The sequence below is a fragment of the Gracilinanus agilis genome, chromosome 4 (genome assembly GCF_016433145.1).
Source record: "Gracilinanus agilis isolate LMUSP501 chromosome 4, AgileGrace, whole genome shotgun sequence".
NCBI classification, from domain to species: domain Eukaryota; kingdom Metazoa; phylum Chordata; class Mammalia; order Didelphimorphia; family Didelphidae; genus Gracilinanus; species Gracilinanus agilis.
In genome coordinates this window covers 511350445-511365276 of record NC_058133.1, presented here as the reverse complement: position 1 = coordinate 511365276, position 14832 = coordinate 511350445, and the positions used below count along the sequence as shown (strand labels likewise).

The 14832-nt window shown below is 43.8% G+C and overlaps 1 protein-coding gene across 1 annotated transcript in view; it reads right to left on the bottom strand.

Moving 5' to 3' along the window:
- Nucleotides 1–7734: 7734 nt before the first annotated feature.
- Nucleotides 7735–14832, bottom strand: part of PER2 (period circadian regulator 2) — a 101628-nt gene continuing 94530 nt past the window's right edge. Inside the window, exon 21 of the mRNA XM_044675663.1 lies at nt 7735–7899. Coding sequence (XP_044531598.1) covers nt 7735–7899 — 165 coding nt within the window. The remainder of the gene's footprint in view (nt 7900–14832) is intronic.

The window sequence follows — 14832 nt, the reverse complement described above, 5'->3', positions numbered from 1 at the left end:
AAGGAAGGAAGGAAGGAAGGAAGGAAGGAAGGAAGGAAGGAAGGAAGGAAGGAAGGAAGGAAGGAAGGAAGGAAAAGAAACAAACATACAAGGAAACAAGATAGAATTAATGGAATAATGGTAAACTCTGACACTGCTCCAATGCTGTCCATTGAGACCAGGAGACCAAGGTTTTCTTGATTTCTCTTGCAGGGCGCGGGGTGGTATTCATCTCAGTGAGAAGACAAAGCTAAAACAAGCCAGGGAGATTTGGAAATGTCAGCCCCCAACATAAACAGGTATGGTCTACTCGAACCATGGTGGACTTTAACCCTATACATTTTGATTTTGCTTTCATTTACATGCAAAGAAATAATCCTTTCAGAGAAAAAAGGGACTTCTATGTCTGGATGAAACTTCTTAGATTTCTTGGAAAAATATGGGCAGGAACCAAGTAAGTTGTGAATTTATGGGATTATGGCAGAGCCTTAGCCTAACCACAAACATGAGTTAAAAGCACTAAGAAGAAAATAACTGGCCCTGTCCACAAATGGTGCTTGAAAGGGACTGGGGCCTGGGGTGGGGTGGGATAGGGATCTGGGGGCAGGGGAGGGAGAAAGGATTCTGGGCACACTATTAAATTTGCTCTAGGGGCAGCTAGATGGCTCAGTGATTAGAGTTCCAGACCTGGAGCCCAAAAGTTGTGGGTTCAAATCTGCCCTGAGATACTTCCAAACTGTATGACCCCGGGCAAGTCACTTAACCTCCACTGCCTAGTCTTTATCACTCTTCTGCCTTGAAACCAATATTTAGTATTGATTTTAAAACAGGAGATGAGGGTTTAAAATTTTTTTACTCTACATTATTAACATTTTCTCTAATATTTCCTTTTTTTCCCCAATATTTTCTTAAGGCTAGACAATCAACAAGACAATAAAATGGCACCCTGATGTGTAGCATTAGTTGATTTCCAAGGTGTAGAAGATAACACTGAAAACTAATTTCAAAAAATTAAAATTAAAAAGCAAAAATTAATTAAAATATTGTTTCCAGCCCATCCCAGGGTTAAGGTCCTGCTGCTTCCTCTCCAAATCCTTAATCTCCTCCAAGATGTCAAAACCTCTAACCACTTGAAGAGAGGGAATATCATTCAGTTTTTTCAGAGAAATCAGGTCTTCCTAAGGGTGTGTCTGTGATAGTTCCTTTTAAATTCAATATTACTAAAACAGAACTGAAACCCATCCCCCTGTCTTTTTTGTTCCTGTGGAATTTCTTCATCTTTTATTTAGTGGCCACTATCAATGTGAACTGGAAATTTCTTCAGACAGACAATTGTTCTCTGTTTAATGTGGGAAACTGTTCATCAATCTTTTACTTAGAAAAATTGTTTGTAAAATAGTAAAGGAGTTTGAGACAGATTTTAGCTAAAATGTGTCAACAGGTTTTTTTTCTTTCCTCACAAAGAAAATAGTTTAACGCTAAAAGTAAATGTAAGAGGGAACTTAGAAAAGGGAGAAAGATCCATGTAGGCTGAAGGAGGCAGAAGATGTTTTATTGTTTCATTTGACGGTCGAGAGAAGCAGGGAACAGTTGGAGGAGGGACACACAAAAGTGCCAACAAGTTAATGAAGAAGATGGCAGGTATGTAACCGAGGTTGGAGGCAGTGAAGAGGGAGGTTCTATTGAATCCAAGAATAGGGGATGACGTACAGTGGAACCCTTTCCCTGACAGAGCAGAATCCCTCCTCTGAAAAAGAGCCAACCAGTATCTAGCATTTCTAGATATCTATTTGGGAGAGCCATCACGATGGCTACTGAAATCGTCCCCAGAGCTATGTACAGTTTGGTTCCAGAAGATGAGTTTATGCCAAACATTACATCAGAAGCAATTTAGAGAAGGAAAGGATATAGCTTCCACAGCGATGGAGAAAGAGGGAAAGCTCATGACCAAGCATGAGGGCCAGAGAGACTCACAGAGGATAAAATGGACAGTTTGGGGTATGTAAAATTGGAAAGCTTTTGCATAAACAGAATCAGCATAGTTAAAATTAGAAGGGATAGAGTTTGCTGGGGGAAAGCTGTGTAGCAAGTATCTCTTATAAAAGTCAAATGCCCAAAGTAATAGGAATCCATGTTTTAGGGAATATATATTTAGGGTAATTGTATATATATATATGTGTGTGTGTGTGTGTGTGTGTGTGTGTGTGTGTGTGTGTGTGTGTGTGTGTGACTAGAAGGGCTCTAGGGCAATAGACGTGGTTACCAACTTTTGGTGGGGCTATGAATGAATCCAATCATTCTAGAGAGTTGATTGGTCAGTTGCTGTCCTTCATAGTCCAAGATAACCTGGGGAAACTTTTACGAACTGATATGGAGTGAAATGAACAGAACCAGAGAAATGATTCTCTAAAGAAAAATAACTTCAAGACTTAAGATTTCATTCCACTTTTCTTGGAATTTCTCATATTCACTCTTTTTTATAGTATAGTGATCATTATGTGAAGAGTGAATCAAACTTTCTTTGTCTATCAATTGGCAATTTTAAAATTAATCAATCAAGAACTTAAAGCATGCCTACTTAACACTAAGTAAAGGTGTTCACAAGTCACTTGATAAAGTGGATGGCAACTCCAGAGACCACTGACCTACCCCTAGACAGTGCTAGGCAAATTGAAAGACTGCAATTGGTTCCCATAAATTGGAGGAAGAGACAGGAAGTGACATGGAAAAAAGACTATAAAAAGTCCTGAACTTCCTGTTGAGGGAACTTCAACCTTCTACCTTGGCTTTTTGGCCTGCTTCTTGGAGGACTGATCCTAGATCTTCTCCTTTGGACTTCAGTGTTAGAGGTCTTGGCCTTTGATCTTCTCCTTTGGAGTTCGCCTTGAGTGAATGAGTAGCTGGCCTTCCTTTCATGGCTTCTGGAGAGACTGGTTCCAGAGATTCCTGCCTTAGCTTTGGAGGAGGCTGTGTTGGTAGAACTCTAGCTGAAGACACCACCAGACATGGGGAAGCCCCTGCAGGGCTGAGCCTCACTTCACCAGAGAAGGGCTAGTAGGCTTTTTAAAACCTGTCTCTTTAGCTACCTTTTTCCATTTTCACTCTTTCTACCTCTTTGTAAATAAAACTACTAAAAGTCATTTTTGACTTAAGTTACAATATCTTTAAATCACCAACCACAATATTACTATAGAATTTTCATATTTAACATAAACCTAAATTTATATTCTTACAATTATAATCATCATTGAGAGCTAGGTAGATAGATGAGAGTGTTTTATTGAGTGTGTACAATGTGCCAAGCACTGTGTTAAATTCTGGGTTTACAAATACAGTATTTGGGGGTAGGGGAAGCACTCCCTACTGTCAGGGAAGAGTTTTAGTTGGAATGGACTAAGACAATGCAATAAGGGAGCTAGACAACTTGGGGAAAGGAACCTCATGCTGGTGAGGAAGGGAGCTAGGAATGAAATGAGCATGGCTTGAGCACCTCATGAAATTGGGGTGCAAAGAAACTCTCAGGAGAGAAGTCCTCAGACTGAATGCATGTCTAGGATAAGAAGGCTGCTAGTAGATTAGTCAAGAAAATGAAATTTGATCTGGGAATTAAACCACTCGTGACTTCTAAAGACTACTAGGGGCAGCTGGGTGTACACTTCCTAGCTCTGTGACCCTGGGACGTTTTCCTTGACTATTTTTATTTTATGACATATATTTCATTATACAAGTCTAATGAGAACAACTGCTGAGCCAATAGGTAAGGGTACCTCACCATTGGAGGTTGGACCCATGCACCTGAGTGACCTCCTATATGAGGAAGAAAGAACCTTTTCTCACACTCTTTGCACTTCCTCCTGGAAAACTTCCTTAAAGTTAGTTTGGATTCTACCCATCCTGCTCAAAGGGTAGGGGATAGAAAGGCATTCAACATAAAAGGTAAATCTGGAATAGAGTAGATATTTATTTCCTACACACATACATAAATGCTAATACCAAAAAGTCACTCTATATTGACAAGGCAAGCAAATACTGCAGTCACTTACTATTACCTACTGCTGAGAGGCTGAGTTATAAATACTGGAGCCCAGAGCAGTCTTAGGAACTGCAGAAAAGAGGCTGTTACACTTCACCTTGATTTTGCCAAATAACAACTTGTCCATGTCTTTTGGCAAATAAAGATAGGGCTTGGGCTCAGCTTCGTATCAGCATTCAGCTTCTCTTACACAGAAAATCCTCTTGCACAGTCAGCTCTGATCACTAGATCCTGGGATCCCCAACCTCTTACATATGAGAAAGTCAAAGGAATATTGACTGTAATCACTGGTTAGATTTGCTCAAGCCTTCATTTTCCCAGGGATTTCGGATACATAACAACAATCCTTTGGGACTGACTCTTTGTTAAGCTTGAGAAACAGAAACCTACCTACCAACTGAACCCTGCCCTAATTGCACCAGTAGGGCCTGGGCTGAGAACAACCCTGGAACCTTTCTTGATAAGATGATTATTATCTCACCAGGAGGGGCTCCAGAGATTTCCACATAAGAAAGCTGTCCTCAGCCTATCTCTTTGAGACCCCAAAAGTCACTGCGAGGAGTTACTGTCAAGAATTTGCTGTTATACCTGTCCCTCAAAGCAATAATCTTAGCTTTTTCTTCCTTTTTTTCTCTTCTTCATGTTTCAAACAATCAAAGCTGGCTATTTTCTGTCTCTAACGGGCTCCTCTCCTTAGAAGAGGGGTTCTCCCAGGCACGCTTGTTCTGCTGAGAATACATTCAAATATCCTTTGCTTCTTCCTCCATTTCTAGTGTCTTTCTCTCATTCTGTTGAATTCTGGTTCTGTGGAATTAGACCCTTGGGAAGATAGCGGGTTGACCTGTACGTAAGGGGGTTTCCAACCTGGAGATGTTCAGTGCATCTCAGGAGCATTATTCAGTCCCCTGTGATCAGGCAGCAAAATCAAAATCCCAAACTCCCAAAACAAAAGAAATAGCTATGGGGCAGCTGGGTAGCTCAGTGGATTGAGAGCCAGGCCTAAAGACGGGAGGTCCTGGGTTCAAATTCAGCCTCAGACACTTCCCAGCTGTGTGACCCTGGGCAAGTCACTTGACCCCCATGGCCCACCCTTACTACTCTTCCACCAAGGAGCCAATACCCAGAAGTTAAGGGTTTAAAAAAAAAAAAAAGAAAAGAAATAGCTATGGGTTCAAACTCGGGCTTAGCTAGCTAAACTCAGGCTCTAGCTGCCACGTGGCACCAGGCAGAGGTGCTCCTGGGGTTTGGTGGGAAAGATTCTATGCCCCTTCCCAGCAGCTTTTACAAGGGAGGAAAGCAATCAACATTTCTATGGTGATTTAAGGTTTTCAAAGTACTGTACTTTACAGACTTTGTCTCTTTGGAGTCTCACAACAACCCCAAGTGAGTATTACCATTATTCTCACACATCCATTTTACAAATTTGGAGATTAAGGCATTGAGAAACAAAGTGACTTGCCTAAAGTCACACAGTTCAAATGTATGACAGGTGGGACTCAAACCCAGGGCTTCCAGATTCCAAATCCAATGCTTGCTCAATTTGAGTCACCCCACTGAGGTGTCTGGGTGTCTAGGGAGGACTAGCACTCCTGGTGGGAGGACCTGCCAAGCCCTTTATGGGACTGCTCATCCACTGCTGGTGTCTGCCTGTCACCCAATTCTTAGCTGTGGTTCCAAGAAGCTGTCGCATGGGCAGCGGCCACAGCCTGGTAAAACCATGTTGGCAAACAGGCTAAGTCATATTGAGACAAAGCCATCTGTGAGCTGGGGGCACGTCTACCCAAGCGTGTGAAGACTTCCCCTGAGGAATGTTTGGCCAAGCAGGAGCCGCGGAGCTCTTAGAACTTGGTCAGACGTGGAAGACGTTCGGGGTCATCCAGCGGCCTCTGCAGTCATTCCGACTTTTGTCCTGCCACGAGACTTGGATGACTCTGGAAGAGAGAGGGAGGCCAATGATGTAAGGCAACTCTGCCTCCTTAGAATCCAATTCATGAGCGAGTCAAGACGTCACCCCGTGATGTCATCAGTGCTCTTCCAAAAGGAAGGACAAAGAAATTACATGAATGGTTCTCACCAGATATTCTTGTTTTCCCAGCTCTGCTCCTTCCACTCTGCACAAGTCTTCCCACTTTTCTCTGGGAATTCTATCATATTTGTTGTTTTTTTTTTTTCCGCTTCTTTTTCTATTTCTCTTCATCTACCTTGGTTTATTCAGCCATTCTCCAGTTAATGGGCACTCACCTTCCCAGGTTTTTTGCTACAATTCTTTTTCTTTAGATAAAGCCCAGTTGCCCAACATTTCCTCCTTTTCTCTGCTTGGAGTGAGGTGAGAGACAGGCAGAGGAAGATTTCATTTTCCCATTTGGGAATTTCAAGACAAAGATCCTGGAGGGGTTTGCCATTTCCTTCTCCAGCTCATTTTACAGATGAGGAAACTGAGGCAAACCAGATGAAGGGACTTTTCCAGGGTCACACAGCTAGTAATTATCTGAGGCCAGATCTGAACTCAGGTCTTCCTGACTCCAGGCCTGGTGTTCTATCCACTGCACCATCTAGCTGCCCAGTATGTACATATTCAGATATAAAATAGATAAAGCGATTTGAGAGAATAGCACTAAATCTAGAGGGTGGAGTATACATCAGGAAAGAGCTCCTATAGAAGAAGGTACATCCTGAGCTGAGTCTTAAATTAAACTATGGTCTTTTTGACAAATGCATGGTTCTAGAAGACAGCTCTGGACAAGCCACTTTCCTCCTCAAATCATCAATGGCTCCCATCGCCTACAGAATGAACAGAAAAGATCTCATTTTCCAGCTGAGGCCTAGGAAGATAAAAAGCCTTCTCCAAGGTCAACCACAGCTTTTGGTGTAAGAATCTATGCCACTGGATCTAAATCAAGGGCTAGAAGAGACCTCCCAAGATATCCAGTCTTGCATTTTTATTTTACGGATAGGGAAACTGAGGTCCAGGGAAGTTATCCTGTGTACCCTTTGCTTGGCTTAAGAGAACAGAACTGAACCAATGGTGGAAGCTCCTGAGAGGCAGCTCAATCTGGACTGAATGTCAAGAAAGGCTTCCCAGCCACTGGGGCTGTTCCCAAAGGGGCCTGGATCCCTGGAGGTCAGCCCATATTCCACACTGGTGGAGAAGGAATGATGGTTCGGGAATGGGTCGGGCCTGATGACCTCCTGCCTCCATGTCTGAGATTCCAGGATTCTGGGAATGGACCCTCTCCTAGCCCCCAAGCTGCCGGCAGCCCAGACATTCCACTGAAAACCTTGCAATGGGCTTGAGGGGTCAAAGGAGCCCCACTTCAGGAAACAGGGCTGGAGCTGGCCCTGGCAAGAATGGCCGGATGTTGTGACGGGGCCCCAGGGAAGGGGCAGGAGCTAAATGAAGGGTCTACCCTCTGGGCCGGGGAGATTAGAGGGCTCGGTCAAGGCCAGCGGAAGCCTTCGATGGGGCCCCTGGGCCCCTGAATCTCTTGGCTCACTGCTCTGGTTTCAGAGAACCCGAGTCTGTCTCAGGAGAACCTAGACCCAGTGGGCCAGGACAGGCAGATTGGGAGGGAGGCTGGGCGGCTTTGGGTCTGGCTGCTGGACAAGAAACAGCCAAAGGATCTTGCTCCAGCAAAGGAGGGGGAATGGACCTCAGCCTCTCTCCTCCCCTGCCTGCACCCCCACCTTTTCATTTCCTCATTTCTCTCCCCAGGGTCCACAGCTCACTCTCCTGGGTAGAGGCTGTAGGCACTGGCAGGGTGTGGGCAGAATGAGTACATCCTGTAGAAGGAGGAACAGCCCAGGCGAGCCAGCAGCTGTCTGGGAGGCCCTGGCCAAACCGTCAAGTTTTCCATCTGAGAAGCATTCATGAGGTCCAGTACCCTCCCCTGCAAGATAAAACAAAACAAATAAAACCCAGCCCAGGCCACAGCCTTCCAACAGCTGCTGGCCCTTGGCTTGCTGCCTCTTTCACCTGCTCTCAAGTCCCCAACTTTCAAGCCACCCTCGCATTAGCTACCAAAGACAGGGACATCGTCTCCAGAGGGCCAAGAGGAAAGGGGCAGTTTGGGCTCCCGGATGAGTGCACTGCCAGGACTGGGCAGCTGGGCAGCCCAAAAGGAATGGACAAGGAAATGACTGTGGAAAGAGGGAGCCAAAGGGGCAGTGGAGGGAGGGGGCTGCAGAGAAGGCACTCTATAGCCATCTAGCCCCGGAGCCACAGGTCAGGCTTTCCTGCCTCGGCCTCCTGCTGATAAGACATTGCATAGGACTGAGCCAGGCACAACCTGGGAGCTCAGGATGGCAGCAGCCAGGCTCGGGAATAGAAAAGGGGTAGAAGAAGGAGAAGGAACAGAAACCCCAATTCAGGAGTTGGGGAAGGCTGGAGGTCCTTTCGGTGTCCCAAGACCCACACAGACCGCCTGTGGAATTTGGGGATGTTCTAAAACCTTCTTGGCCTCAGAGTCCTCATTCTTGAAAATAGTGGGATCAGAGGGCTTCAGGGGTCCCTCTGAGGTCAGAATTTAAGATCCTTATGACCCTGAGGGGGTCCAGACTCTGGAAAAGGGCCCCCAGGGGTCCCCTATTTCTGAAGCTCGTGGCTGAGGGCAGTTACAGCAGAATGGAAGCATTCTCAGCTGGAGGGATGACCCCTGAAGATGTCCTGTCTCAGGAGAAGGGACAACACCCCGGGATGCTACCTCTGCCTTGCCCTTAGCTCCAGCTCAGTACTCTGGCTTAGCAAGGAACAAAGCTGGACACAGAGGGAGTTCCCCCAATGCCAAGAATTGCCAGGCGACTCACGGGGGTGGAATGTGGAGTCAGGGAGCAGCTGGCCTGGGTTAAAGGTCAGGCAGCTGGCAAGGAAGATAAACTAGGATCTGAGACTCCCTCTCTCACTTCCTTGGCATAGGTGGGGATGGGAATCTAGTTCAGGGATGAGATCCAGGCAGCAAGCCACCAAGGCAAAAATGTTTGGTCATGGCTAGTCTGGGTCAGGGACACGAGAACTGAAATTGTGAGGCATCCTCTCTGGGGCTGGAAACCCGAACGTGTCTACTAGAAGGTGGTGTGAATTCTGGGGCTCACTCTGTCAGTAGCTACTTCTACCACAGGGGTTACTGAGCCTCCTCTGCTGTGCTTCTTATTAACAATCAGAGACTCGGTTAGATTTTAGCAAAGGCATCTACTAAGATGCAAGAACAGTGGGTACAAAATAGTCTCTCCCAAAATCTGAGGCTCATTCTCTCACAACCACCGTACATAAGCATCCTTGGGAGGAGTGGGCTCAGGCTTAGAGTATGATGGAAAAGTGCACGATGGCCAGCTCCAGGAGTGGGGAGGAAAGGAGGGACAGACTTAAAAAAAAAAGGCTGGAAAAGAAAAGCACATGTGGCAAAGGGATAACTCTCAACTCTTGATAATCTTTTCGGCCATCAGAGAATCTCTTGCAGCTCTCCTCAAGAGCAGTACCTCTAGGGGGCAGCTGGGTAGCTCAGTGGATTGAGAGCCAGGCCTAGAGATGGGAGGTCCTAGGTTCAAATCCGGCCTCAGACACTTCCCAGCTGTGTGACCCTGGGCGAGTCACTTGACCCCCATTGTCTACCCTTACCACTCTTCTGCCTTGGAGCCAATACACAGTATTGATTCCAAGATGGAAGGTGAGGGTTAAAAAAAAAAAAAAGAGCAGTACCTCTGCCCCCCTCCCCTCAGACCTGTAAAAAGGAAATTGGAAGAAACCATCTAAAAATGTATATATTTCTATGGACAAGGGAAATGTATCAAAACTACATTTCCCTTGATCCAACATGGTCCAACTGGTTTCCGTTTCCGACGTCTTGACGCAGGGGAGCGCTTAAATCTCGTGGGTTAGGAGGGAGTGGTCTCTCTTCTTTGGCGAGTAGGGCTTGGCTAGGAGGCAGTATGGAGGCGGCAGTTTTGAATGCTTACAAGCGCGTGGTCTAATGATTTTATCTATCAACATGGCTTTAATTAAATTACTAATTTATATATTTATACTAGCATCTATCATTTTTCATATTAACAGACCCAAGAGGACACTTGTCCTAAAACTGCCTACTTCTTTCTAGACCTGTTTTTTCTTAGTATCTCTCTACCTCTGAATCAGGTTGAACTAGTAGATGACCAAAAGGAGTGAGCTGCACTTCCATCACTCCTTTCCTTCTGACCATCAGTCATTGCCACTTCAGGAATACCAAAGGTACCACACAGCTGGCATCCTATGGGCTTGGGACTTCCAGAACTTCCCCCAGATCTCAGATACTCACAACTTGGGATATTGGTTTGTCTAAGAACAAGAAAAAAAAAAACACAAGGAAACAGAGGTGGCCACCTGGCCTGGGTAAGCGAATGAAGAAGCTGCCATTCCCTGAACCAGCTCTCAGGAAACCACTCAAACCAATTGCCACCAGGAAGGAAAGAGCGATAGGCAAGCAGGCCACCTCTTTGTATATGAACTGAATTCTGCCTCCATAGCCAATGAGGGAACTCTTCATTATCTCTCTTTGCAAACCCCTGAGTCATTAGCTCTTCCAGTTGAACAGTCAATTAGGGAACTCTTCATTATCTCACAGTACAAGCCCCTTAGTCCTGCAGAGCTGAAAGCAAGTCCCAAATTCCACATGATGGACTGGAGTCGAGTAGGAGATCTCTGCCTTCAAGGAGTGGTTCCTGGCAGACAATTCACCCACATGACACATATAATCCCATTGAGGTCAAAAGTGCCTCCTTACATTAGAATCTCAAGTCATCTTGCTTGTCACCCTTACTTTATGCATTTGTGTATGGTTATGGATTCCCTGTCTTTGATCTCTGAAATGTCACAGGATGTGGGTGAGGTGCCACAGGGCTCGAGAAAGGCAAGTATTGTCCTTTGTTGTCACAAAAAACTGAGCAGATTAAATGGCAAACTATTGATGGGTGGGAATGATTTCAAATCCTGGCGAAATTCTGTTGTTAAAGTGATTGTTTGTGAGTGTAGCACTCACCATCCCTCTCCTAATCCTTAGACCATGAATTCCCATTCCTAGTGAATCTCTGCAAACCAGAAGAAAATATGCAGTAAAGGTTGGCTCCTAAGGTAAATGACCAGGAAAAGTTCCCCTGAACATCCCACTGTATGTACAAGAGCACACTGCCTCCTAGGTTGCCCAGCTGCCCATGGGAGAAGGAGATCAGACAGCTCATGCTCCCAAGGGTGCACCTCTGTTAAAGCACATTCTTCCTCTAAAGCTTTGGCTTGTATCTCCCAGTGGAACTGTGTTGTCCTCTGCTGGGCTGCTTTCTTCTCATATCTACTGTTGGGCTGAGCTCCTGGAACTATCTGCTCCTTCTCTGCTATATCACCATTGCTAACTGGCTTCTTCCCTGGTGGTGAGTGTTTATAGCTCTTTTGTGAGTTAGGCTTAACAGCAGGACCCAGTTAGCACACAGCAGATGCTCTCAGGTTCAGGATTTCTTCTTTATTGAACCTTCCCCTCCCTCAGCGAGGCTTTCCCCAGGCCATGGGTAGCAATGGGTAAGTTCATGGGAATTCCCTCCTCCCTCTAACAACTATCAGGGCCCCGAAAGCTCCTCTTAGGGTGAAGGAGGAGGGGGAGGCTGGTGACTTTTGTTCTGCTCCCTACAGATGCACCTAGATTACTTCTCTCCTTATAGAGGATTTAGAAAGGAAAGTCCTTATCATAAGAGACCAGCATGACTTCATCAAAAGCTGGCCAGGCCAGATTGACCTTACTTCCCTTTCTGACAAACTCCCTGGACTGGTAGATCAGGGGAATGTGATAAACCCAGGATACCTGAGCAGAGCATTTAACAAGGTCTCTCCTGTTTTCCTCCTGTCAAGATGAAGAGATATAGGTTAGAGGAGAGTATAGACAGTTGAATTCAAAATTGTTTGAATCACTTTACCCAAGAATAGTCATGAATAGCCAGATGAGAAGCTGAAGACAGACCTAGGGTGTAGTGTCTCAGTCTTCTGTTCTATTGCTTAACCTGTTTGGCCCTGTGCTTCTTAATATTTTTGTCAATGACTTGAATGAAGGCAAAGGTCAGTCAGTTGGTTAGTCAACAAATATTTCTAAAGCACCTTCCATGTGCTAGGTAGAAATTTGTATGTTTCATGTCCCTCAATTCTGAGAAAGATAGCTAATGCTCTGAATAATCGAGCCTAGAGCCAAAAAGAAGGTGTACAGGAAGCCCAAACCCATATGATGAAATGTAATAGAGATGACTACAATTCTCCAGTTAGGACCACAAAATTAATATCACACATTCACAACCTGAGAGGCATGACTGGGCATTTTGGTGGTGTGTAAGCTAAAGATAAGTCAACAGTCTGATATGACAGACAAAAGAAATAATGATGTCTTCAGCTGTATTAAGAGCAGTGAAGGGTTCAGGGTGAGGGGAGCAATAGTTCATGGTTAATTAAATTAACTTTCTCCTCACCATGCTGTATTAGGAGGAGCAGAGGAATCGAAGTAAACTGGGTGGCACAGTAGATAGAGTGCTGGGTCTAGAGTCAGGAGTTCAAATCCGACCTCAGATCTTTTCTAACTGGATAACCTTGGCCAAGTTACTTCTCCCTATTTGCCTCAGTCTCCTCCTCTGTCAAATGAGCTGGAAAAGGAAATGGCAAACAACTAATATATTTTTAGTTTATTTATTTAATTAGTTAAGAATATTTTTCTATAGTCACATGAATCATGTTCTTTCCCTCCTCTCCTCCCATTACCCTTCTGTAGCAAATGAGCAATTCCACTGGGTTTTGCATGTGTCATTGATCAAGACCTATTTCCATATTATTAGTATTTATACTAGGGTGATCACTTAGAGTCTATATCCTCAATCATATCCCCATCAAACCACGTGATCAAACAGTAAACAACTAATATTTTTGCCATGAAAACCCCAAAGAAAAAACCAAAGGATCAAAGGAGTCTGAAAGAGTCAGAAAAAATAAACAAAATAACAAATAACAATACCATTGGCTTCAGCCAGCCTCAACTGCATCTGTCTGTTGTTTCTTTAAGGACACCATTTTGTAACTCAAGTTACAGTATTATTGGTAAGTCATTCCATAATAAACAAGGATAAATTTGAGCTTTATCTTGAATAGTGCTTCAAAAATAGGGAGTAAAATTCATTTGCTTACATGGCTAGGTTTACATTTTGGGAAGCACTGTGGATCTATGCTTAAAAAGAAAGTGACCTAAATGAATAGCTCCTTTGTTTTTTGGGGGGATTCCCCCGAACCTCTTTATGTGATATAATTTACCCCATTTTACTTCTCTCTCTTCCCATTTCTCTTAGTGTAATCCTCTTTTTTCATACCTAGATTTTTCTTTTTTGCATATAATCCTAAATATCTACCATCACATTCTCTGTCTGTGTATATTTCTCCTAACTACTATAATAATGATAAAAAATTTAAGTTACAAATATCATTTTCCCTATAGAAATATAAGCATTTGAACCTTATATAGGCCCTTAAATTTTTTCTTTTTCTTATTTACCTTTTTATGCTTTTCCTGAATTTTGTATTTGGACATCAAATTTTTTGCTTAAGTCTTGTCATTTCTTCAGGAATGCTTAAGAATCTTCTATTTTATTAAGTGACCATATTTTGCCCTGAAATAATATAGTCAGTTTTGATGGATAGGTGATTCTTGGTTATAAACCCAGTTCCCTTGCCTTCCAGAATATCATATTCCAAGCCTTCTGATCCTTCAATGTGGAAGCTGCCAGATCCTATGTAATCCTGACTGAGGCTCCATGATATTTGAATTGTTTCTTTCTGGCTGCTTGTAATATTTTCTTCTTGACCTGGGAACTCTTGAATTTGGCTATAACATTCCTGGGAGTTGTCATTTGGGGATTTATTGCAGAAGGTGATCTGTGGATTCTTTCCATTCCTATTTTATCCTCGTTCAAGAATTTCAGGGCAGTTTTCTTTGATAATTTCTTGTAATGTGATGTCTAGGCTTTTTTAAATCATAACTTTCAGGTAGTCCTACAATTCTGAAATTGTCTCTCCTGGATCTATTTTCCAGGTCAGTTGTTTTTTCCAATGAGATATTTCATATTTTCTTCAATTTTTTTCATTCTTTTGATTTCATTTTATTGTTTCTTGATGTCTCATGAAGTCATTAGATTCTATTTGCCCAATTCTAATTTGTAGGAAATGAATTTCTTCCATGACCTTTTGATCCTCTTTTTTCATTTGGTCCATTCTACTTTTCATGAAATTCTTTTCTTCGTTGGATTTTTTGCCTCTTTTCCAGTAGGTCAATTGTGCCAGTTGACTAATTTTGCTTTTTAAGCTGTTGTTTTCTTTTTGCATTACTTTCATTTCTTTTCCCCATTTTTCTTCCACCTATCTCGTTTGATTTTTTAATTCCTTTTTGAGTTCTTCCCGTGCCTAAGACTAATTCCCATTTTTCTTTGAAGTTTTGCATGTGATTGCTTGGATCTTACCATCCCCTATTGATTCTGTGCCTTGCTCTTTTGTCTCCATAGAAATTTTCAATGATTAGGTATTTCTTTTGCTTTTTGCTCACTTTCCAAGCTTTTTTTTTTTTGCCTGTGGCCTGGGAGTTCTCTCTCCTCTGCTGATGGCTTGCAATTCTCAGCACTCAAGGGCTAAGCACTATGAACTTCTGGGTCTCACTGTGGGTTGATGCCAGGGTCTAGGACTTCAAGGAGTGGATCTGGGGTGTGGGGTACTCTGTTTTGGTGTAGGCAGGGCCCCAGGATCCTGAAGTTAGCCTATGCCCAGATTCAGAACCTGGTGCAGTAGA